Source organism: Silurus aristotelis (genome assembly GCF_946808225.1).
Source record: "Silurus aristotelis genome assembly, chromosome: 22".
Taxonomy (NCBI): domain Eukaryota; kingdom Metazoa; phylum Chordata; class Actinopteri; order Siluriformes; family Siluridae; genus Silurus; species Silurus aristotelis.
Window position 1 is genome coordinate 5,164,119 of NC_139595.1, and position 25,807 is coordinate 5,189,925.

The following is a 25,807-nucleotide window of genomic DNA, read 5'->3' on the forward strand; positions in this document are numbered from 1 at the left end:
GTAAGGTCATGGTTCGGTTCGATTTCGGTGAGGTTAGGGTGAAGAAATGCAAAACATAAAATTGCTTGTAGTTTTTAATAATATATTTGTGATCATCAACATTTGTGCAGTTTACAATTTTAAAAGTTTAAAAAAAAATGCCTGCTTGGTTTAAAAAAATATATATAATCATATTATTAAAAATATTATATTATATATTATTAAAAATAAAATAGAATAAATCAAATTATTGCCATACACTTTTTTCTATATTAATTAAATTGAGAAATCATTAAAATTGGCACAAATTAAGTTGATTAAATAAAATAAAATCAATGGAAAAATAAAATACTTTACATTTGTTAGACCCCATTTGGGTAATACTGATCTGTATGTAAGTGTGTGTGTGTGTGTTTTACATGTAATAATAAATGTGCTAAAGATATGTTCTACTTTGTTTTACTTAGTTTAGTATACTTTAACAAATGTCTTTATTCCCTCCATCATTTATTCCTTCACTTCCTCAATATGTTAAAATGAAATTCTTGAAGCTGGACATATATCGCTGAATGATTCATAAAACTAGCCACTTCCTGGTTAGCTGCTAACGCTAGCACTCTGGATTCTTTAGCGTTTTCAAATCTTATTTCCGGTACGGAGTGAAAAGCCACAGTGACACCGCGCTAATGCTAATTTCAATAAGTTCAATAATAATAATAATAAAAGAAAATGCGCTTAAAGTGCAAAGCGGAGACTAAACAAACTTGCGATTCAACACTTAATACATTTCAATAAATAATAGACTATGTTAAAATATGTTTTCTTTTAACATAGTCTTTTAACTATTTTTCTCCTAACAAAAATCTGTTAACTATGTTTACACAAACAGACTATGTAATGGACTTGGATATGATTTTAATGGTTAACAGCTGATGGCATTTGTAGATTTCTGTGAGGATTCCTGTGGGTTTTTTCTCAGCAGGGTCATTTATTAAGCACACCATGAAAAAAAAAATTATATTAAAAGTTTATTAATGTCATTTGTACATAATTTAGATATATTCAGTGTATATAATTAAATATTTTTTTTTATCTTGGAAGCAGGAAGGTGGGCGATGATACAGCGACCCCTAGTGGAACAGCTGAGATCGCATTTTTGTGATTATTTAATATTTTATTTTATATATATATATATATATATATATATATATATATATATATATATATATATATATATATATATATATATATCATATTCTGTGATCAGTTTTTTATTTTTTTTACATTTTTTTGGTTTAGTCTCATGTTAAATTTCGATTTACATACAGTATGTGCAAACTAATATCTGATTGTGTTCCTAGTGACTGAGAGAAGTTGCAAATGTCATTTGTTTAAGGGCAAAAATTAAAGGTTTTAAAAATGTAATTGTATTTTAAAACATGGTTCATACAATTAGTCTTTAGTTAAAGGTTAGAGCAAAGGAAGAAGAGTCTTGAACTATTGAACTGATATAACAAATGTAAATCCTTGCAGGTAATGTTTATTTCATACTTTCTTTTTTTGCTTTATACCATTTTTTTTCTGAATTTGACTGCATGAGTGAACGTGTTTCTATGTGAGTTTTTCCTGAGCTAAATTCTGCACATGTGGTTTCTGCAGGTTATTTCTATCGGATTTGCATCATCGTTGGCTGTTCCCTCTGTGCTGGTTATTCTGGCATCAGGAAGCACTGTGCTGCGCATTAGCAGCCTCCCTCTATAGCCTGACCCTCCCAGCTTTTGGCTTCTTCATCCCTCTGCACCTGTTCTCAGCTGTCAGAGGGCACACAGGAGGCGTGTGAGTAAGTGTATTCAAACGTGTGTGTACATGTGTGTGTCCCTCAGAAGGGCCATGACACCAAAGCCTGTAGTGATCGGTCTTGCTTGGTGACTCCTCCTCATGTCTAGTCAGGTGAGTCTTATGTGCTTAAGGAAAGGGCAGAGGGTCGTTATACTGTGGGCCAGAATCATACGTTTTTGTGTTCATACTCAATGCTGTGTGTGTGTGTAGAGGTGATGGTCCTTTTTCAGGAACTGCACCATGGTGTGGTTTGTACATGCATTGACTGCAACAACATCACAGCCATATATATATATATATATATATATATATATATATATATATATATATATATATATATATATATATATATATATAAAATCCAGATATATAAATACAAAGTGGAATTTTTTTTTTTTTGGATTATGAAATGGCCTGTAATGAGAGTTTGTAATATTTAAAGAGGTGGTCGATATGATTTGGTATTGTTATTGTGGATAAGTAATTAGAATAGAATAGTAGTTTTTAGTACTTGTAGAACAATTGTTTATTGGTAATAGTAAAAAGCAGGCTGGTAAAAAATATATTAGTTTCATTTTAAATAGCTGTTGTTGCTGTTGCTCTTGTTGTTTTTGTTGTGTTCAAAGTTTAACATCATCAACAATCTCTGTAGCATATTGTATTGTAAAAAATACAATAACGTCTAATAATGTGATATTATATGTTTGCTATTACACAGTTTTTGATTTTTTTGCTGGATTCACGAAGAAGCTGCTCAGAAGTTGCCCAAAATTCATTATTGATGTTGTAAATCGATTTTTACCTTGAAAATTATTTTTTTCTTTTTAAAACCATAAGAGATCATAAGTGTCTGTTAAGCAGTTGACTGTATGCTAAAGCTGGTATTTTGTTGGCTAATGACAAAGTTTTTCATCTTATACAGTAAACGGTAATCAATATATATATAGGAAAAGCTTGTTGCAGGTTACAGATGTTACAGATGTGTAAATTAAGTTAGGGGGGAAAAATAAGCCTGGGGTTTGAACCTAGATTCCAGATTTAATAGCATTAAAACAGCAGTAGTTAAAAATGAATTAATTAATTTGTATATTTTTGACTTGTGTTTTTAGTCAATTGACATCTGACTTATCTGTCTGTTGTCTCGTATTGTGCATTTTAACTCAACTTTGTGAGTGCAGAATGGATGAAAGCACATTTGAGACTTTTGAGGAAGAACTTGGGGCCACACAACAGGACGTTCCTCACCCAAAGCATCCCAGACAATCTCGTCGGCCTGGTACTAGTTCCCCCCTGCTATATCTTTTCTCTGCACACTCCTACTAAATACAGAGCACTGCATAGTAAATGTTATATAATACCTTTAATACCTGAAGCCTGTAACACAGCTCTATTTTTCTATCAAACCTATGTGAACTTTGTGTGGTTCTTAAGTGTAAAAGAACAACAAAGCTGCTTGTCTTTTCATACATTAAAGCAGTAGGGCCTAAAACCACCTGTGTGTCTAATTATACACCCCAGTGGCCATGACCAACACTGAACACATACTAAAGCATAGTCACAGAGCAATAGTAACACGACACCGACTTGCATGACAAACTCTTTAAAGTTAGTCCTCTATCACTTTCTGCATCTTACCTTCACGCTTTCATATAATGGCTTTTTAATGTAGATTCATTATCAAATTCTCTTTTTTAGAAATGTATCCACAGAGAAGAGTGAGAGAGGTGAGTGTGTGAATATGTGCAAGTAAAAAGAGGAATGTTAGCACCACAGACATCAAATAGATAAGATAAAATATTTAAAATAAGGTTTCCCAATGTACCCTCATATCTAATGTAGCTGGAAATGACAGATTTCATATGCGAATGTTAGTGTTAAGATGGGCCTCACACTGGTTCTTTAAAAACAGTCTTATGTTGTTTGTTTAGTGTTTATATGGTCTTTATGATGAGAGTATGGGAGAGTATACAGGAAGTCTTTGTCTGGGCTCACACATCATATGTCTTCTTACCCAATCAGGAACAGTTTTAGCTCAGGTTTTTTTCCAGTGTGTGTGTGTGTATATATACTTATCTGTTATCTGCATTAAACTGTAGAACATATGCGCCATTCTGTGTGCTGTGTGATTCTTCCCTGATCAGAAAAGGCAACACGGGCATCGTAGATCGAATGAAAAACCTCTCCAAGAATTACTTTTGTTTGGGCATGATAAAAATCTAACAGTGTCTCTTTTTATTCCTTTTTTAGATTACTTTATTTTATGTATTCATTTTTACTTGTGCTACTCAGAGCATATAGCCATCAAATATATCAAAATTCGAACTCTTTTTCATATACATGCTTTAAAACAATTTAGAAACTGTGTCATTATAGCAAACTGGTTAAAAAATTCAATTCAATTCATTTTTATTTGTATAATGCTTTTAACTATGGAAATTGTCTGGAAGCAGCTTTACAGTGATTAAGAGGTTATAAATGTATAAGAATGTATACGTTTGTTACTCATAATTGTAAGTTGCAAGTCTATAATGAGCGAGACGGTGGCAACTGTAGCAAGAAAAAAACTCCTGATATGGCATGAGGATGAAACCTTTAGAGAAAGCAGACTCAAGAGGGAACCCATCCTCATCTGGGTGACACAGAATGTCCAACCTGTGGTCCTGATCCATTGTAGCAGACTGTTGATATTAATTACAACCCAGATCCATCCTACAAGTTCTAGAGTAGCTCAGTAATTTGATGGCTCTTTAGGCTGTTCACGTAATTTATGCTGTTAGAGTATAAATTATGCTGTTGGCATAATTTATTTGGTGTAATCTGATTTCTCGCTGAACTCTTCATGACTGCTTGAAAAGAGAATTTTAGAATAAAACAATGGTTTGCTTTTATTTTATTTTAGTTGTAGCTGCTATCATTTTCCTCAGAATTTATTTTACATTTATGAAGTTAATGTTCTACTCACTACAGGAACCTCAAGTCTTCCAGCAGATCCCGAAGTCTCATCCTCGTGAGGCAACAGTCTCAAGAGGTGGTAAGGCCTTTAACTCTATAATTGCTAGTATAGACGGAACACTAGCAGGGATTTGTAGCTACTCAGCATGGTGCAGGTGACATCTGATAATATACTGATAACCAACACTGTTTCTGGACGTGTGTCTTTTTACAGAGAATATTTCTACAGATTTATTCTAGAACAGAGGTCCCCAAACTATGGCACATGGGCCAAGTCGGTCCCGTCCCCACATTTGCAACAGCCCTCTAAACAATGCCAGAGACGTTTTTTGAAAATATTGAATTTTAAATGTTTTACTTATATCATATCTGTATTTGATAATGAAGGTTGACTTTATTGTTTATTATTAGAGGTAGTTGATTGGTGAAACTATGTGCTATTGGCAAAAATCCATAACAATAGTTTTTCCTGCTTCTGGTCCGCAGTCATTACGAGAGCGGCCTCTAGAGGCAAAACACTGACTACATTCCTCTGAGTACATTCCTTTCAATTGTTTTTGCCATGCCAGTAATACTACTATTTAATCACTGACAATCAAGATTTTCTTTTAAAAACACCTCCATCTTCATCCTTTTGTTCACAGTGTCATTGCGAAAGTCTGCGTCTATTCAGAACATGGCCCAGATCGAGGTACCATGGGAGGGAGTGACGCTAAACCGTTGCCTCTTCATAGCCATCACTATACTGGTCCTCAGCTCAGGGTTTCAAAGACTACACGGTCAGTGCAACATGCTTACACCATACTTATCAAGCTCTTCTGCTCTTCATTATCCTTTTAGATCTTTTTTATTACATGGCACGGTTGTCAGTAGTCTTTTGCTCTCTGTTCTTGTAGTCAAATTTTGAACGCCTGGATATTAATAAATAAAGATTTTCTGATTCCAGCATTGCATTTCCACTGTTAGTAATCCAACAGTTTGGAGAGAATTCATGTTATATATACATTATATGAACAAAGGTTTGTGGACACCTGACCATAAGATTTGAACGTGCCTTCTGAATATCTCATTCCACATTTAGTCCCCATTTGCTGTTATAATAACCTCCACCCTTTCAGGAAGAGGTTCCAATAAATTTTGGAGTGCGCCACAAGGATGTTAGTTAAATCAGGTACTGATGTAGGGTGAGGAGGTCTGGGGTGCAGTCTGCGTTCTAATTCATCCAAAAGGTGTTCAATAGGGTTGAGGTCAGAACTCTATAGCAGACCACTCAAGATCTTTCACTCTAACTCATGAAAACTATATCTTCCTGGAGCTAGCTTTTGTGCACAGAGGCATTGTCAATGCTGGAACAGATTTGGGTCTCCTCGTTAAAGGAAAAATATATTACTAAGACATCCTTTACAATAAAGTGCTTCTAACTTTGTGCAAACAATTTGAGGAAGAACCGCAGAAGTCTGGCATCGCAATCAGGTGTTTGTCCATATAGTGTATGTCTATGACAACTGACAATGGCAATAAGTGTTCTTTTATTTTCTTAGATTTTGTACGAGGTCGCAAAGATGGGACGGATTTAGAGCCCATCGGTTCTCTACTTAACGTCAGACACACTGCGCTGAGAAAGCACCGCTTACCAGCACCTGAGGTACAATAATCATCATACTTATATCTGAATTCACACCTGTCACATTTATTTGATTTATTTAAAAAATGCATCTACATTTTTTTTTTTATTGCTTATTTAATACAGAGTTTTCATTCAGTGTTTTTTTTTTTTTTTTTTTAGAATTTCTTGTATATGTTAAAAAAATCATTTCATTTCATAAAATTATTTAAAGAAAACTCCAGGCCATATCAGGATTTATGGATTTGGGCCAGCTTTAAGAACAAATTTTTGCTAAAATAAACGACGTCTGGTCAACCAAATAAAAACGGAATATTATACAAGCATATATTTTGTAATCAACCCTATGATTATTGGCACAGGGTTAAGAACAGGTCTAAAATATTTTATTTGTTATTTTTTGTGTTATTTTTATGAATATTGATCATCTTTGCAAACAATGATCTTTTTCTTTTGACTTTATTTTATTTACTGATTTATTTTAGTTTTAGTTTTATTAATGTGCTCAATATGATGCTAAAGTATTGGCACCCTCAAGGCTGCCTTAACCCTTAAGGCTGCAAAGTTTCCCAGGCATCTTGTGCATGTCTAATAAATTAAATAGGTTCTTTATTTACTAAATAGATTGTACTGGTATCCAAAAATATTAAGGTTTTCTGGGAGATAAAATATGACAAAATGTTATTTATGCCAGATATAAAGTTTTTCTTAGTTTCTTCGGAGCGTTTCTCAAATCATCCTTAATATTTGCAAACCACTAAATGCATTTCTCAAAACAGAAAAAAAAACATTTGATTTTTTGTACTTTTCTGAAAAACCTTAGTTCATCTCTCAAAAGTAAGTATGCACAATATGAACAATGTACAACTGTATATGTACAATGGACATTTCATTGCCATCGGAATAACAAGCTCTTATGTCATTGTTCACAAACAAGATCGTCAAAATGTTCGGTCATGTTGTGAATATGACGGCACACGGTTTCAGTATTTCCTGATATCAACTACGGTTTGGATCACAGTGATTGAAAATGGACACGGCTGAATTTCTTCTGTTTGGCATCTATAACTTTCAACAGCACAAATTTAAATATTTGATTGCATATTTGATTTATATTGATTGCAAGAGAGTACTCGTGTTTGTTTTATTTCCTGGTTGTTCATTCATTTTCATTGCTCTGTTGTTTATTGAAGGTTTATTCACCTTTGACCTGTTTAAGAAAACTAGTTAATCATTCGGTTGATCTGATGGCGTGCACTTTCCTTTATTAGCGACATTCAACATTCGTCTGCTCAGTTTATCAATTCAAGACAAATTTACAAAAAAAAAAAAAGTTCAGTAGATTTTTTTGATTGATAGATTCTGACGACTGGTTTAACCAATTTTTTAATGATTTACAATTTTTCTCATTGACTTTGGAGCGTTTCTCAGAACAGGAATGAAATTCTCAAAACTGCTTGTTCAACCTTCAAATCATGTAGTCACTTGTGCTCAACTTAGAAGCATTTCTCGTTGCATTGATCCAATTGCGAATTCTTTGGTACATTAATTTATTTGATTGTGTCCAAGTGTCTGCTGTTTCCTATAATATCAGTTGTTTATGTCATGCTGATCAAAATGCATTATACTGGTTTCACCTGAATATTCTTAAACCCCTAAATCAACTCGGCATCCGTTCATCGCATAGTTTTTCCCAGTTGCTTTGGAGCGTTTCTCAGATCAGAATTAAAATTCTCAAAACTAAATTTTCAAACTCCACTACATGTTGTCACTTGTGCACATCATATGACATTTTTTCGTCGGTTTAATAAATTCGTTGGCACATTAATTGAATTGATTGTGTACAAGCGTCTCGGCATCAGTTCATTGCATACAGTTTTTCATTTCACTAATCATCTTTAATATTTGCAAACCAGTAAATGCATTTCTCATTGTGGAAATGAACATATGATTGCCATCAGAACGACACGTCCTTTTGTCACTGTTCACAAACACGATATTCAAAATAGTCATGCTGTCAATTGTTAAACCATCCGTCGTCTAAGATAAATACAACAAAATAAAATGATACAACCAGCATAAAAATTGGTATTTTCTAAATATAATAATAAACGTGAATCCACTGGGTTGTTTTTTGTTCATTTTGCTAGCTTGGGGTTTCAGTTTAGCGGTAATGTATTATGTGTTAGCGGTCGGAGCAGCCCCTTTAAGAAGGTAGGGGATGGAGGTAAGATGTGACCGAGACAAGCATCATGACATGCATCAAGAGTGAGTCACAGACAGATGTGGCGAAGAAGATTTTCATTTTCCAAAATAAAACATCGTTCAGAATCAGATAATAAATAAAACGGAAACCATGTAAGTTATGTATTCTTTCTGTGTGGACCGCGGCTCTGGGGGGTTGGGGACCACTGATCTAAGACACTGTAAGTAGCACTTATAAAGACCTAAATGTCCTGTAAGTGTTTCATCTACACAGACACACATTCATTTGACATTATATGAAATAAAAAAACATGTAAGACTATAAAATGATTTTTTTTTTAAAACAAGATGTATATACAATATAAACACTAAAAGACTCTGTGGTGATCATCTTTTCTGTGTTTGACCTTTAGCCTGAGATGTCTCTGTGGGACACGTTTTTCTGGTGGGTGAGCGACGACGAAGAAGAAGGCAGACGAGGCAAGTCAAGGAAAGTGACTAGAGAAAAAGCTATTCGAGGCCTCAGACACAAAACCATACCAGACAGAAGACTCCTAAAGGACAGGGAGGGCAGATTCAAAGCACGGAGGGGTAACGCAGGACGGGCCGCAGAGAAGAGTCGAGAGAAAGTAAAGCCACAACAAGAGAAAGTGAAAAGACTTAAGGAGAAGCTGAAAAAAGGAGAGAAGGAGAAAAAGGAGAAGGTGGTAAAAAAAAAATGCAGTGAAAGAGAAAATTGCTTTAATGATTGAGCAGTAGGTTATAGTATGCATATGGTAGTGTTCTTTACTTTTCTGATCTTCAGCTGATCATGAGACTGAACCACATACTGTATGCAGATGTAAAATATTCAATACATTTGCAGGCATTTTAATGCGATGCAAATAATTAGGTTGCGTTAATGTTTTATTTGTAGATTGGGAACATTGTATGGAAAATAAATAGAACAAGAAAAAAAAATGTCATTCATCTACCTTTGTTAACTGCTTCATCCTGGTCAGGGTCACAGTGGATCCAAAGACACTGAAAGGATCACTAGAGGCAACAGGACATCACATTCTCTCTCTTACAATCACAATCATTCCCAGGAGCAGTGTAACATACACTTCATCTACTGGCTTTATTGGGAATTGAAAGAAAACTGGAAATTCCAGAGTACATCCACATAGACAGAGGGAGAACATGGAGTAAGATGAGCTCAGGTTCAACCTGGAAAATACAGAGCTGTCTGCATTTTTGTTTTTCCACTTAAATGATTAACACTTTGTGGAATTACATTGGACCTATAATGAATATAGCACTGCTTGGTTATGAATAATTTTTTTCATTTCGATAAAACAAAGCATCATCTATTCTTAGGCATGCAAAGCATTATTTTCTATTAAATAAATAGTAGCACAACATATTAGCACTAAAGCATTACATCTGCTTTAGTTCATCAGTTATAATTTCTATTTAACCTTTCCAAAAAGCTAGCCAGTGTCTATATTGATTCAAACAGTAATTGCTCATACGACTATTGACTTTTCACACCATTATTTCGCAAATGTCAAAAACTAACACTTACAGATTGTGGGTCCATTCTGAATTAGGCATTTACTATCGAATTTTCTCAGAAACTAGATTCTGTTTATTACATCTTTATGTTTTAACCAGCATAAAATATATTTCAGCTCTTTTACATTATTTCAGTGGCACATTTTAGTTATTTTATCAGTTTTTTTTACCAAACAAAAGGACTACAGGCAAAGTTATGACTGATCCTCAGATATGTTAACTATACAGCAGCGTGACTGCAACCTAACAGGATAAACAAGTGAAATAATAAGACACGCAACAAAAAGCGAAGCACGTAAAAGTACATTAACCAATATCAAATTTTATTAATTGTAAAAAAAAAAAAACCAAAAAAACAATAAAAAGAAATAAATCACTTGATGTGAAAGTGAGGTGGCTGTGGAGGTCTTGCATCAAAAAGATGATATAAAAAAAAATAAAAACAACACTAACCTGCAAATTAGAGGGTGAAAACCAAACCATCTTTGAGCACCTGAATAACTGGGGCTCCAAACAATGATCGATTTGAGTTATTATACTTTGTGTATAAAACCTGAAACATTCCCAGGTGAAAAGAAGGCTGCTCTAATCTGAGCAAGAATGCAGTTCTAAAAATACCAACAATCACCACAACACCCTCCTGTCCGTATTTACAAAAATATGACAGATTCAGCAAATCCAATGTAAAGACAGAAAAGAAAAATCCGAAGTGTCACACTCAGTTACTGCGTGAATGAGGAATTCCTACTGATCCGTCAGAGGATAACTGTGGGTGCATGTGGGGTGGCAGAGCACCGGGAGGAGGCAAGCCAGAAGCATGGTGCATCTGTGGAGGAGCATTGTGGGGAGGAGGCGGCATCCCTGGAATTCCTCCTGGTGGTGGTGGGGGCATGGAGTCAGTGGGCGGTCGAGCACCCATGCCGGTCATCAGAGGAGGCGGGCGCTTGATGGATGTGGGAGCGACCTGCCCTCCAGGCTGAGGCAGAAGCTTCTCCATTTTGAAATGGAACTGTAGGAAAAACTATAAGAGGGAAAAAAACAAACAAAAACGCAATTCACTTATTCAATCAACAGAACTGTAACGAAATCAGAATCATGGCTGTATTTATAAAAAAAAAATAATAATAATTCATTTAGAGTCTTACTTGTTTGGTTTCTCTGTTCCAGTGAGTCCAGAAGCGACTTTCTGATTTGTCTATCTCTCTGCTCGGAACCTGAAGCATTTGGAGAAAGCCGTTATTTATGTACTAAAAAAACTGCACTGGTCTGATCAAGATTCAACACTGGGCGATATACAAAAAAAATAAAATTCTTCTGCTCAAAAATAAGACATGCAATTAAGCACAATTTAATTCGATCATAAATCATAGTTTATGTATAAATAATTGCATTGTGTAAATTAAATAGACAGCCTATTTTTCCTCTTAAATGCATGATTTTATGAGGAATTTATTGACGCGTTGATGTTATTGTTTTGCTAAATAATTTGTACCTGTATTTTATAAAATCACAAGTATAAACGAGTTTCCTTATTTGCATAACAGGTAAATGTGAATACAATATAATTATCAGGTTTGGTATTAGATTTGTTTACTCTTTAAAAAGCAACTCTGATTGCATGCTAAACAGCACTGATAGCTGATTACATCATCCCTTTACCAAGCCTAAAACAATGAAAAGTGCTGTTTGTCTGTAAACAGCCCATGTACTTTATTTTCCAGACCATGAGCTTTCTGACATCATGGATACAATATAATTATTTTTATTAATTTATACTGACTAAATCGAATATTAAAAACAGACCTTGAATGCAATGGTTTCGTAGGGTTCTGCTGCCAGGAGCAGATACTGCCAGCGACGGTCTGGAGGCTCAATACGTTGCTCATATGCAGACATGAAGCGGTGTCTGGGTCCAATTCCCTCCGCAATCTCAGGATAGTCAATCTGGTTTAAAATCACAACGTGCGTCATTGTCCGAAAGAAATGTATTTCAAAGTACATTCAGATTTTTGTACAATGAAGTACCAATTACAGTACCTGAAACAGCAGACTCTGCTGACCAGTCTCTGAATCCCTCTGTTTCGTTACTGTCAATAACAATAATAGAAAACAGAATGAAGAGACAGGAAACAAATACTTAATCAATTACAACTGCAGCCTTTTGGGTACCAAGGTACGGTACCTTTGTAACCTGGTCGCCCGATCTTTACAAATTTCCTCACTTCCACCTTTACTTTCTCAGGTGCTGGCTGGGCCGGAGCCTCTTTGGCCTCTTTAGCGGCTCTTCTTGCTCTATAAAAAAATAAAAAATAAATAAAAAAATGGGTTAAAAATGGACTGAGAGAAGAGACAACTGCATTAGAGAAAACATTAAACAAAATGTGACTAAATCTTATGGTGTATGCCAAAGTACTCACAAATTAGTCTGGTGTTTCTTTCCCTGTGTGTGTGCCAGGTAACTCCCCTAAAGAAGAAGTCGAGAATCATGTGAATATGTAAAAAATACAAGGTATTAAGTAAATGAACCAATTCCAGTAATCATACCTCGTTATTATGAAGTGTGAGACACAGCTTGCACTCATAGGAACCCAAATGGTTCTTCATAAAGTAAGGGTCCTTGTTAATGTCTATGGTTTCTAAAGCGAGTTGGCGAAGGCGTTCTCGGCGGTCCCGGTTGCTCTCGGAGGACGAAGCCACCCCGCCACTGCCGGTCTTTCCACCGGCTCTGTGCTGGAAATCCATCTTTACAAAGCTGTGGATTTACCACCCTTGTACACCGTCAGATTTCACTCAGTGCTGCTCACACCTTTAAGAAAAAAAAAAGACATGTTCATGTTCAAAAGACTTGGTCATGTGTGTGTGCGACACACACACACACACACACACACACACACACACACACACACACACACACACACAGTATACGGGGGGGGGGGGGGGTAGTTAAACAATAGTTTGCATTAGATACAGTAACTAAGATCCCACCAAGCCTTCAAAACTTGCCCCCACCTCCAGAATAACTTTTAAACACCGGCTGCAATACAAAACAATAATAATCCCCTTCCCTGCACACTATTTAGTGCACTTCATTATCAATCAGAAGGCGTTCGTATTCATGCGCTATATTTCGGCTAACCAGCTACCGCAGCTAAACCCTATTAAACCTCAAGCGCCAATTAACCTTGTATATTTAAATACAATTATATGTAAACACATAAACCATACTCTCTAACATAGAATAATACACCCAATCAAGTATTCCATCGAGAAATTATAACATATATAATAACGCCTTCTTTTTACCTCAACGTCGACCTCGCGCTTGCCGCCGTAACCCGCGCAATACGCATGCGCTACATGGCGCGTTTCCTGTTCCTGTTATTTTGATACCTAAAACTTTATTGAACAGCTCGAGGTTTATCATGAACCCTAGATAATATAAGAGCAGATCTGTTTGAATAGTGGTATTTATTTCATTATAAACACTAATTTTATTCTTAGCAGTGGTTAACAGGACATGGGAACTTGTTTGTAGTATGTTAAAGCACAACAGGAAGTGGAAACTCTAAAGAATATAAAGAATATATATATTTTTATATCATTATACACAAATCGAATAAATAAAAAAAATTAAATCCGTTATTGTTTCTTCCAAAAAAAGTCAATCTTGGAGGACTATGAACCATGAAAACCAAAAACATTGCCATAATCACATACTATTTTTCCTTATTTTTATGCAGTTTGTCGATCTTTAAGGAACCCCTTCAACATTTACTCCCCATCATAAATCTTTTTAATTCTGTTATTATAATTACAAATATTTTTATTCTGTTATAACAGTTATAAATAATGTTATAAATAACTATCAACAAGCTTGCAAAACAAAGTTGGTTCAGACACCAATATTAGTCCCGATTAACCACCCAAAGGGTTGTTATTGTTTTTAAAAAAATAAAAAATAAAATAGCTCACATATGAAAACCAAAAAGTTAGGTTTGTACTTGAGATTGTAATTTATAATTTATGATTTAGGATTGCAAAACGTTTACTCACTATACTCGCAGGACCCTGGTGCGCATGCGCAGTGCAGATAAGGTAGAGGGCGCAGCTGGGTTTGCGTGATTCTCGTGCGCATGCGCGGTCCGGCTTGGGGCATGAATTGAACAGGCAGGAGAAACTGCTGGGATCTCGGGGTGGAGGTTTTTCCCAGGCGCCTGGTGTGGAGTGTGTCAGCGCGTTCTGATCAATTCTTTGTTTCGATGAGGAGAATGGATTATCCGTGCTTATAGAAGAATGTGTGCGATGTGTTTGTTGAAACAGTGGAATCGCGTGCAAGCTGATGAAAAATAAAATGGATGAACTGGAATAATCCAGCTGAGAAGGATCATCTGTAGAGCTCGAGGTGTGAAGAGAGAGAGGGAGGGAGTAAGTCGGATCATATAGGTTTTTACGTATACGTTCACATTCCCGTGATCAGGATGGCGTTAAGGATCTAGCTAAAATCTGTAGGAAAGAGAAGAAGAACAGAGATCATGCGGTTTAATGAGAAGGAGCTGGTGTTCCTGAGCCGCCAGCCGTCTGAGAGAGCGGCCGAGCTTGGCATGAAGAGACCGAAGAAAGGAGATGGTAAGATGTGAGCTCACATACACACTCATGGTCTTCATCATCATGTACAACAAACTACTCTTTTTCTTTCTTCCTCATAGTTATGAAGAGGAGACTCGTGAAGCTTATAGTGAATTTCCTGTTCTACTTTCGCACCTATGAGGAGGAGGTGACCATCTAAAGTTCCTGTCTTTTATTTGTATAGCATCTCTATTTCCTTCTTCTCAACCTCATTATTTGCCTAATTTAACCCTGTATGTATCCACAGCCAATTGGGGCTTTGCTCCTAGAGGACTGTAGAGTGGAGAGAGAAGATGAGCTCACGTTCTCCATCAGTAAGCCGAACACTGCATCATTATCAGTATTACTATTTGTGACAGTGACTTGTTTTTGGGGAATAGAACGCATGGCATTAATAGAGAAAATAATCTGCCTGCTGTGACACGCTTTTAAAGCCAAATGTTTTTCTCAGCAACACCAGCATGATGCACTGTGATTTATTTCCCGGACATATAATCTCATTGTGTTGATCTTTTTACAGATGCGGTTTAAGACGTCTGATAAACATGCTCGTTTCTTTTACCAGCATCTCCTCACCTTATAGTGAAGAAATATAAATGCATGAACTCTTATGGCACAACATTTATGATCACGTCCTCACTCTGATGACTTGAGTGGAGTCAGTCGTCAGGTTGCATAGTCCAGAAAGTAGCTGCTGGTAATCAGTCATCTGGAATGTTATTTGGATTTAATAATCTTCATTTGAGAATAAGGGACAGTTATATAAATAGTTTGAACAAGCACATATAAAGGTGCATGTACAGCGACCCGTATGTTAGAAGAGAAAAGATTTCAGATCTTTTAGGAATGATCTACCAATACTTCCTTCACAATCCACCGTTCGATTACCATCGACGTATTGGGCACATTGTTCTACATTTCCATGAATAAAAACATACTACAGATCTGCTGTACTAGAGAATGAATCGCCTTGTTCTAACCATTACTGAGGTGCTTTCACACATGCACCTCATTAGCACTGTAATATAATATTAGTTTACTAATTAGTCATACATGCTGTACATCCTGGTGGATGTGCAGAGGGGTGTATTTAAATTGGCTCACACCTTTATTTTCCAAGTAAACAGATCTTTGCTCCTGGTCGGTTTTTCTCCTGTTCCGCACACATACAAGTCTATGCTTTTCTGTTTTCAGCGTTCCTGGATGAGGCAGAGAGAAAGTACCTGTTTGAATGTAATTCTCGGGAGCAGTGCGTCGAATGGATGGACGCCATTATAAAAGCCAGGTTTGCAAGGTTTTTAAATTTTTTTAATTTTGCTTCAAACTTCATGCTGGTCACATCAGTACATCTAATCTGCCACGTTTTTGTTTCTCCTGCAGCTATGAGTTTATGCGCAAGAACCTTATCTTCTATCGATCTGAGATCCATCGACTGACCGGCAAGGTATTCAATAAGAGATGCAACGGATTCCCTACTACATACAAAATAATCCTTATTTATCAGTGTTTATAACCATATACTTTAATAGTAATTATACTGTAATAATAATTGGTATAGTAGTCATTCAAATAGCGGCTTAGCCGCTTACTGAGTCAAATTTGATTGGGTTGTTGATAACAGGACCCGCTGGAGCAGTATGGGATTTCGGATGAGACGCGCTTCCAGGTGAGCAACGCGCTCCCTCCTCCACCGACTTAACGAAGCGCAGCCAATCAGGGACTGCGATCTCCTTTGTGCTGTGCATTATTATTTTTTATTTTTTACTTTTTTTTTTTATTTTGACCTAATCTATACACTGCTGTTATTGTTTTCTCTTCCTATGGGGGCAGAAGAATTTTCGGTTTTCCGAGGTGAAAAGGGTGAAACGGCAACTGTCACTGCGTATCTTTTTTTTTAATGATCGTACTGTTGGGAATGTGAGCTGAGAATGAGCCAGTAGCAGCGTATTTTAATAAGGTCATTCTTTTTTTTTATTCATTTTCACTAGTCGTTGTCTGTCAGGTGTAGCAAAAAAAAAAAAAAAAACACACACACACACGTTTGTTTGGTCACTGTACACAGAAGCAGTTGGTCCGTTTTTGTTGTGGGGGTAGGGGAGCCTGGTAGGTTTCACTTCATGAAACCGTGTGTGCCCTGCAGCCCTGTTTTGCATGATGTGACACAGTAACTTGCACTGAACCACTTCCTGTAATTAATGTGTGACCAAAGTCGTTGTTAGTTTGCTTGTTGGGTGCAATAAATTATTTTATCGAGCGTAATATTTGTTGATTAGGTACAGAGAAATATTTGCTTAGGACCCGTCTTAATTTTGACCTAATTCCACCATTCCTATTTTTATTATATTTAAAAAAATATATTATTCATACCTTCTATAAATCTATAGCACCATACATTTGGTCAGTCTAGAAAATACCACTTCTACCATTGGGCATTAAATATAAGACGTAGCAACTATACTTAATGACCTAGCAAAAGAATTCACAAAAAATATATTTTACGGAATGTTTGCTCCTTTTCTTTGTAAGAATTTATTTTATTATTATGTAACATTATAGTAAGGTTTTCAATTAGTGGGGGGTGGGGGGGGGAGATTTGCTGACAGAAAATAGCATGTTCATAGTCATATTCATTAATGAGAAAGCTTGACTGAGTGCATTCTGGGAGATTGAAGTATCCATTTGTCTTAGATGCTGACAAAATCTTCATCCAAAACAATAAAGTAGGCCAATGTAAGGATGACTGAATTAACTATGCTTAATACACCCCAAAGATATATAACCAGATCTACACCCCTTTATTCATTTCGCATAGGATGCTATAGAATGACTGATAATTTGCAAAACTCTCAGATGTTAACTAATACTGCGTAGAAACTCCACCCTTTCCTGAATATTATATGCTTTTTGTGGTCATCACTGTAGAAAAAATCTGTATATGTTCAACCATGATAATATTAAACAAATATATAAGAGCATGTAAGAAATTGTAAGAGCATGTAATACTATTTATTAGGGATGTCCCTAAAATGTTTGAGACTGCAAAAAAGTCTTTATTAAATAAGAATTAATGATAGCAAGCAGTTCCTGACTTTTATGGCTGATAATATCAGCCATACCCTCTACTTTTGTTTGATTTGGTGTTTTTTTAAAAACTTTTTCAGGCCATAAATAAATTGTTTCTTTTTTATTGTAAATCAGAAACCCGGGTCAAATCAGTGTCGTGTAATCCTACACTGGAGTTACAAGCTGATAAGTTAAGGAAGTCCTAGGCTGTAAACACAAGCCTGACTCTCCATATACTTGCTTTAAAAATCAGCTAGAAAGCTGTATACTGGCTTTCGGGTACAGTTTTATTACCCTCCTGTCCTGCATGGAGTTATATAAAATTGTTCTCAGGAGAAAAGTGCTACGCTGGGACAACTAGTCTTAGAACTTTGCAGCATTTAACTGCATTTAAATTGCAATATATCATATGACCATACCTCCAGACCACATTAGAAAGGCACCAGAAGTGTAAGGTTTCTGTTACTTGTTGGCTACATAGGCTTTTAGCTTCAGTTTCATTCTATAGAAGAAAACGCCAGCTATTAAACAGGTTGGGAATCCGATTCTTGTCAGTTTGCCATAATAACCAGATGACTGGAATTTGAGGCCAAACTTTCTTCAAGGTGCCAGAAAAGGATTTTGGAGTGGTTCCGAAGAACACAAGCATTTTTGGTTTCCTAAAGGAACCTTTGATTGGTGATTTATTTGTTGTGGTTCCACAGAGAAGTAAGCCCATGTTCCCCAGCACAAGTGTTACCATCAAGTGGATGGATAATGATTATTCAGTATATTTTCTGGAAATCACCCAAACGTCTTTCAGCTTTTCCCATTTTGTTTCTCAGGTGTCAAATATCACTTATTAAACACTTCTTTTTGCCGTTTCTCCTCACCGGAGCCAATTAACACATTCGCACTTTAGAATAAGACGCTAGTGTGACTTCCTATCAGATCAGAAATGTATCTAAATCATCATGGGTTCATAGAATCATAGGCTGAAAGGGTGCTTGAGGAACTGTAATGAAGCCACGGTTTTTCCTTGGTGGTTTTTTATTTTTTATTTTTTATTTTTACGAGAAGCCTTTTCTGGCACCTTTATAAAATGGCATGCTAACGTAGCCTGTTATAACGGCAATATAACAGCACACAGAGGTATATTTGTGGTACGTCTTCGAATGCCTGGAGCATGGTTAGTTCGTTTTAGTCACATTAGAAATCACATGGTGAGCAATCATTTGATGATTTTTTTCCACCTATCTGTATGTTTTTTTCATTCTATAAATAATAAAGACTAGTCTTATTTTTCTAATAAAGCTCTTCCTGAACAGTTCTTTTGTCATTTTCTGTCTGAGAAGATCCACAGACACAATGTTGTTTCTTTCTGAAGGCTGTGTCATGAAACTTTCAATTTCTGACCTAAGTGCTATTTTAGAATAGGTGTTTCAGCATAAATACGCAACCACTGGAAGGGTATTTTCCATGTATTGTTTGTGTTCTTGCTTAGCCGACTTTGCTTGCTTTTGACACACTCTGACGAGCCTGGCCTTGTTCTGTTTGTGTCAGCTGCTCCTGTTTTTATGACGCCGGAAGCAAGGAGAGGATGGTGCTGAAGAAATATTTGTATTCAGCATAATTTGAGCTTATCAGCATTATCTGATCTTAACAGATCAGGCTGAGTGCAAAAGTTTGCTTTTCCCACCAATTGTGGATGGAAAAAAAAGAAAAAGGGAAATAGTGAACACTGCATGAACAAAAGTTTGTGGCCCCCCGACCATGATTTGTATGTGCATTTTGAGCATTCCACATTTTATAATAATAACCTCTAATCTTATGGGAAGATCAAGTTCTACTTGATTTTGGATTGTGCTTGTTTAGATTTGGTTTTCATTCAGTCACAAGGGCGTTAATAAAATCAGGTACCAATGTAGGTGGGTCTCCTTGGGCCTCCTCCCATTTGTGTGCCTTCAACTTTATGGTAACAATTTGGGGAAGAACCACAAATGACAGGAAAAGTCTGGTGTTCCAATACTTTTGCCTATATGGTGTTCGACATGCTGTAGCAGTACATTTTTACCACAAGACAGCCATATTTTTTTAATTTTCTGTAACGTGTTCAGGACAGAAAAAAAAATAATAATAATAAAAAATATATATATATATATATATATATATATATATATATATATATATATATGCTTTCCCATGCCACCATTTTGCCCCATCTGTAGCAGACTCTATGGCAGATCAGACAATCAGTGCAGCATTGCATGATACCAGTTTGCAAAGCCCTGTATCACAGATGTGACAGATGTGCATGAGACAAGCTCCAGAGAACACCGAAAGCATTAATACTGCTGACGTTCCACTGGAAAAAGTCCAATTGATGTGAACCCAGTAGTCTGGCCTTAGTGCCGTGTGGCAGTGAGGATGATCTGGAAAACAAACACCCTTCTGAATTATTCACACGCGGATCCTCGTTAGGTTTGATAGCGTACACCGTAGTGCGTCTGCCTTCTCCTGGAAATTGATTCTTCTCCTTCTCACTTCCTGTCTGTTGTCTGTGGAGATGCGTGACTGCACTGCTGATGCAACAAACAAAAGGATGCTGTGGCTTCTGGTGTGTAGAAAGTGTCTCTCTCTCTCTCTCTCTCTCTCTCTCTCTCTCTCTCTCTTTTTCTCCTGAGAGAAAGAAAGAGAGATGTGGAGGTTTTCTTGTGCAAAAATAAAAACGTAAATGAGGTGCCTCCTACTCGGAATGATTCATCGCTGTTGCACTTAATGCGTCCCAGGGTCGCTCTATTAAAAGCGCAGCACCGATAACCTTAGCAACACATTAACTAATGGCTAAAGGCATGGGCAAAAATATCTCGGCGATAAAAATGAGTGTGCTTCCTCAAACGATCTGATCTGGATCCCTAAATTACACTTCTCATTAGAGACGCTGTAAAATCGATAGCTAAACTTGGAGAAAGTTCTACCAAGAAGGGATCTAGGCCGGGAGTTTCAGTATCACTGTCTGGATTCCTCTTTCCATGATTGTATATAATTATTTAAGCGTATATGCATATTTAATTACAGACTGACCCGCAAAGATTGTACCAGCTCAGTATGTTTCAGCACGGAAGAGGAAGTAAAAGTGAAGCTAGACTTAAAGTGAAATTGGGAAGTGTTTCCCCAAAATATCAGGTGTTGCGTCCTTTATTGAAAAAAATATAGCGGCATGAAAACATTGGCATGGCTTTAGCAAAATAAACAGAGGCACAAATGTTTAACCTACCAGAGAAATCTTACCATAATTACATCATTCAATGTTCTGTTTACTCAAGTAACAAGAACAGGATCTTGTGTCCCGTCAACCGGGTTAAAGTTGCTTGAGACTGCATAAAGAATGGTGAGAATGTTCTACCTCTGTGTTTGTGAGCTGTTGAATTTGACTGAAAAGCTGAATCATTTTCTCTCAGAGAAACATCCTGTGAGACAATGTTTTGTGTGTTTTTAAATGAGATAAAAAAAAAGCAGCAAAACGGCCAGACTGGCTTCAGCTGACAGGAAGCCTACAATCATTCTACTTTTTGAATGTATTTTTGGCTAACCCTTTACACAGTGTGGTCTCAACTTCCTGTTCTTAGCTGACAGCGATGGAACTTGATGATGCCTTCTGTTGTTGTAATATGAAGAAAGTTGAACATGTGCTTTAAAATGCGCTTCTGGACGCCACGGCTGTACGTTACAATTACAATTACAATTTTTCCTTGGGATTGATAAAGAACTCCATCCATCCATCCATCAATCCATCCATCCAAATAGTGGGTATTTAATTTACCATACCAGGTGGTATCAAAAAGTTTCGAGACTAGTTTTGTAACGTGCCAACATCATCCTTCAACTCTTGTTCAACCGGTGCTATTCTCACCACGTGTGTTATCACGTCTGCTATTCTGACCACGTGCGCACCCTGTCAATGAGATCTCCACACAACTGAGTTTCTCGCAGAAAACATGATCTCCCTTTTGCTCCCACCCTATTCGCCAGATTCGCCTCCTGCGGACTTCGCCCCCCTTTCGAAGAAGATGAAGATCCAGCTCAAAGGTCGCCGTTCTGACACGATTGTGGAGATCCAGCGCCAATCTCAGAAGGTGCTCGACACGCTTTCAGACTTACAGAAGACTTACAGGACAAATTCCAGAAGTGGCAGGAACATTGGGAGCTCTGTATTGCTGTGCAATGGGACTATAGTGTGTAACCGTAAATAAATGAAGCACCTCCTTGTTTCCAGAACTAGTCTCAAAACTTTTCGATACCAACGCGTAGCCTTTCTGTCCGAGTGCTGAAACGTTTATCAGTGTTTTTTAAAAAAGGAACATGGAGACGTTAGGTGTCGGATAAACTTTCAGCCTAAATGCACTTGTATCTGAGCACAAAGCTTAACACTTTAATCTTAATACTAGCTAATATCTGCATTCTCACTCAGTGTACCACTCGCACCCTGGCTATAAAGAGTCCTGCGGCGGCGTCCTCAAACTCACGCATGTCCATGCCCGGCCCTTCCTGCTCCCTGCTAGCACCCCGGGTCTCAGCCATGGCCCGCGCCAGCTCAGTGGGTGAGATCTTGGCACTGGCCTCGAGGTAACGTGAAGCGTCAGGCCCGTGGGAGGTGTCCAGAGCCTCTCGCAGAGCGTTAAGGACAGCGTCACATAATCCACGCTCGGCAGGCCGGTCAGAAGGACACGCCACTGCAGCATACAGGCACCGTGCTCTGCGTATGTACTCGGAAAACGACGTGCACGTCAGCACAGCCTGCCGAAACAGCTCAAAGGGCACCGCCTCGTAATCATGGCACTGCAGGTGACGCAAGAGCGTGGCAGCCGCTGCGTCCGACAGGCCGCTGTCACTACATACGCACCGCAGCATCTCAGTGTAGAGTCGGCCCTGGACTCCACCGGGAACGCGCCGGGCCGAGCCGCACCGGCTTAGCAGATCATATGCCACACGGATGTTGTTGTTGAAGGCAGATCTGAAAGTAACCATAAATGCCAGTAAAAGTCAGTTCCTGAATTATTGGCACCCCATAATAAATGCGTGGAAAAACAATTTACCGTATTTTCTGGACTATAAGCCGCTACTTTTTTCCCATGCTTGGAACCCCGCGGTTTAAACAACGAAGCGGCTAATATATGGATTTTTCCTGGGTTTTTCCCGGTTTCACAAGCTTCCTGCCGCCAAAAAACTGAGACCCATAACATTAGACCAATGAAATTGCGGAACGGGTTCAGGTGAACCATTGAAACTCTTTATATTAAATCAGATGCCCCTTCCACTGAATCGGGCCGCACCACATCATAAATATGGACGAGGGTCCTCTGATGTTTGACCTGCCGCTCACTCACACTGTCAACAGGAAATGTGAATCATTTGTCACGCTGAAAACAACCGGGCATGAAAACACACTTAACCTGTGTTCTGAGCTGCACGGCATCGGGAGAAAAGCTTCACCGATGGTGATTTTTAAACGCACGACGATGCCAAAAGATAAACTGTCGAGAGAAATTGTTGTGAAAGGAAGGAGGAAGACAGTGAACAATGACATTCTTGATAGGCTACTGTTTAGATACAAGCCGTGTAACAGACACTGTCTTTCGTTAAAGCCTGTGTAAAGTTCATTAGTTTCAGTGTAGACACCTGCGGCTTATAGACAGGTGCGGCTTATTTATGTTCAAAATAAAAATCTTTGTCAAATTCGGTGGGTGCGGCTTATATTTGGGTGCGTTTAATAGTCCGGAAATTACGGTATTCTAAAAGTCATAATTATTGGCACCTCTGCATTCAGGACAGATTTTAAACCTTATTTTGCCAACATAGGGGCATTCTGAATCCTCTCTTTAATACGTGATTAAACTGATGAGAGAATCAAGGAAACTGAGCCAGTCCTCAAACTCTAGTCTCCCCAGATCCGTCAGGGTCCATCTTTTCTCTGTTATGGACTTTCCAATCTCTATAACTAAAACACAGGGTTTCAATGGCGTTTGGTTTAGGGAACTAGGTTTAGAAAAGAAACAAAAGGGACTTTTTACCTGTCATGTGTACATTACAGCAGAGTGAAATTAGGTTATCGCATAACGCGATGTTAGGAAGCTGTGCTCAGACACAATAAAATGCCCCTGGATCACAGAGGGGTTAAGGGCCTTTCCCAAGGGCCCAAGATTGAACCCCTGAACCCCCTGAAAATATTAAACCACTAAACCACCACCTTTCTACAACCACTGAGGATATTTTTTTTGGTAAATTTGATTAGTCTTTTTTTTACAATATTATTTGGACGATGAATTATTTTCAGCAGTAGTCGTAGTAGATGTAGTGGTGGTGTGGTGTGTTCGATGGTGTGAGTGAAATCAGACAGCAGCATCCCTGTGATTTTGTACAAGAAAACACCGATATACCATGACCATGTCAGGGTTACTGATAAGGAAGTTGAGAATGAGCTACCATCCATATAACATCTTATCAAATGAACATCTTAATTGATGAACAATCAGTGTAGGGAAACCTATAGGAATTACTGGAATGAATGTATCTCAGTACTGACAGTAAAGTGTGATATAAGGTGAGCTCCACACCTCTGTGAGTGATGCGCTAATCTGAGATGCCACAGCGCTTTGTTCATCTGCTGCTCCTCCAGCGCATCTCCATCACCCTCTCCTGCATCACCTCCTCCAACGCTCTCAGTCTCCGACGCCTCGTTAGTGAAATGCTCAGCCAGGAATCCTATCGGATCCTCAGGTCGGGCCTCCACCAGCTTCAGCAGCGCGGCCCGGAGCTGCGATCCCACTCCGGCCTGACACAGGAACTCCTCATCGCTCTCGGCTTTGACTGCTTTGGGCTCCGCAGCTGAACCTGAGCGCCTCTTTTCCGCCATTAACCTTATAATTTAACGCGTGACTTACCAGTAAAATGACCTTCTCGTTCATTCCAGCTCAAACACACACACACACACACACACACACGCGGCATAAAACGAGTTTATTCTATACACGCTCGCTGGTGCGCTGAACAGCCGCAGTGTTGCTATGGACACCGTTGCTGCACATGCGCAGTTCCGCCGTTTGAATGGTCAAGGCACACATTTTCAATCAAACCCAAACGCCTCCTGACTTCCTACGTAGTGTACTCGGTTACAATTACTTCCGCATACTATGTAGTGCACTAGTGTTGGAAATATTGCTGTTTGGAATCCAGCCACATCGTACATGGAAAACCAGATACCACGTGCTGTTTAGTATTTTACTGCAGCGCTCCCCTGCCTTTCTTGCACCATATACGTGGTCAAAAGTATTCGGACACCTGCCCTTTCCTGCCATATGTGGTTCTTCTCTAAACTGTTCCCACAAAGCTGGAGGCACACAATTGTACAGGACGTCTTTGAATACAGTATAAGAACATTTAGCGTTAACTTGATCTTGGAAACCCAAACCTGTTCCAGCATGGCAATGCCCCTGTGCACAATGTGAGCTCCTTGAATATATGGTTTACAGGGTTTGGAGTGAAAGATCTTGAGTGGCCTGCTATAGAGCGCTGATCCCAACCCTACTGAACACCTTTTGGATTCAATGTGAACACTGACTGCACCCCAGGCCTCCTCACCTCACCTACATCAGTACCTGACTTTACTAACACCCTTGTGGCTGATGAACACAAATGTCCACAAGCACATTCCAAAATCTAGTGGAACATCTTCCCTGAAGAGTGGAGGGAATTATAAGAGCAAATTGGGACTACATTTGGAATGTGATTTTTTTTTCTCCCCAATACTTTTCCATTCTCTAGAATTCTCTAGATTTCTCTATTTTAATAGAATTCTCTATTCCCAAACTATTCCAATTTGTTTTCGAAAAACCTCCTTAAAAACATGTAGACACAATATGGAAATGTGGGTCTGTTTTACAATTTATATACGAAAATGACAAATGTTCTTTATTGTAAAGGTTG

At 38.0% G+C, this 25,807-nt stretch overlaps 4 protein-coding genes across 7 annotated transcripts; 2 read left to right on the plus strand and 2 right to left on the minus strand.

Moving 5' to 3' along the window:
- The first annotated feature begins 1,788 nt into the window (after window positions 1-1,788).
- Window positions 1,789-10,529, plus strand: LOC310717187 (uncharacterized protein). Of its 3 annotated transcripts, none has more exons than XM_083524909.1 (7): window positions 1,789-1,929; window positions 2,997-3,094; window positions 3,514-3,542; window positions 4,786-4,846; window positions 5,415-5,549; window positions 6,312-6,415; window positions 9,013-10,529. In XM_083524909.1, exons 2-7 carry the CDS (start codon window positions 2,998-3,000, stop codon window positions 9,349-9,351), a joined length of 765 nt encoding a protein of 254 aa, XP_083381035.1. In that variant the 5' UTR covers window positions 1,789-1,929; window position 2,997; the 3' UTR covers window positions 9,352-10,529. The 3 variants fall into 3 exon arrangements, with proteins under 3 accessions (XP_083381035.1, XP_083381034.1, XP_083381036.1); XM_083524908.1 differs by having other exon boundaries at window positions 1,790-1,929; window positions 4,786-4,849; XM_083524910.1 differs by having other exon boundaries at window positions 1,792-1,929; window positions 4,786-4,849; window positions 9,019-10,529.
- sf3a2 (splicing factor 3a, subunit 2) lies at window positions 10,459-14,234 on the minus strand. The gene is made up of 8 exons (XM_083524902.1): window positions 13,460-14,234; window positions 12,701-12,962; window positions 12,574-12,620; window positions 12,339-12,448; window positions 12,194-12,243; window positions 11,960-12,100; window positions 11,302-11,370; window positions 10,459-11,177 (listed from the first exon to the last, which is right to left on the minus strand). The coding sequence occupies exons 2-8, from the start codon at window positions 12,896-12,898 to the stop codon at window positions 10,875-10,877; spliced, it is 918 nt and encodes a 305-aa protein (XP_083381028.1). The 5' UTR covers window positions 12,899-12,962; window positions 13,460-14,234; the 3' UTR covers window positions 10,459-10,874.
- A 57-nt stretch (window positions 14,235-14,291) lies between these two features.
- Window positions 14,292-17,855, plus strand: plekhj1 (pleckstrin homology domain containing, family J member 1). Its single transcript, XM_083524927.1, has 6 exons — window positions 14,292-14,782; window positions 14,863-14,930; window positions 15,030-15,096; window positions 15,977-16,067; window positions 16,163-16,226; window positions 16,404-17,855. The coding sequence occupies exons 1-6, from the start codon at window positions 14,689-14,691 to the stop codon at window positions 16,479-16,481; spliced, it is 462 nt and encodes a 153-aa protein (XP_083381053.1). The 5' UTR covers window positions 14,292-14,688; the 3' UTR covers window positions 16,482-17,855.
- Window positions 17,856-20,977: 3,122 nt separating this feature from the next.
- On the minus strand, window positions 20,978-25,605 carry tpgs1 (tubulin polyglutamylase complex subunit 1). 2 transcript variants are annotated; one of them, XR_014530754.1, is made up of 3 exons: window positions 24,439-25,605; window positions 22,002-22,838; window positions 20,978-21,779 (listed from the first exon to the last, which is right to left on the minus strand). XR_014530754.1 is itself a non-coding variant. In XM_083524907.1 (2 exons), exons 1-2 carry the CDS (start codon window positions 24,735-24,737, stop codon window positions 22,292-22,294), a joined length of 846 nt encoding a protein of 281 aa, XP_083381033.1. In that variant the 5' UTR covers window positions 24,738-25,605; the 3' UTR covers window positions 20,978-22,291. The 2 variants fall into 2 exon arrangements, 1 of the variants encoding a protein (XP_083381033.1); XM_083524907.1 differs by having other exon boundaries at window positions 20,978-22,838.
- Window positions 25,606-25,807: the final 202 nt, after the last annotated feature.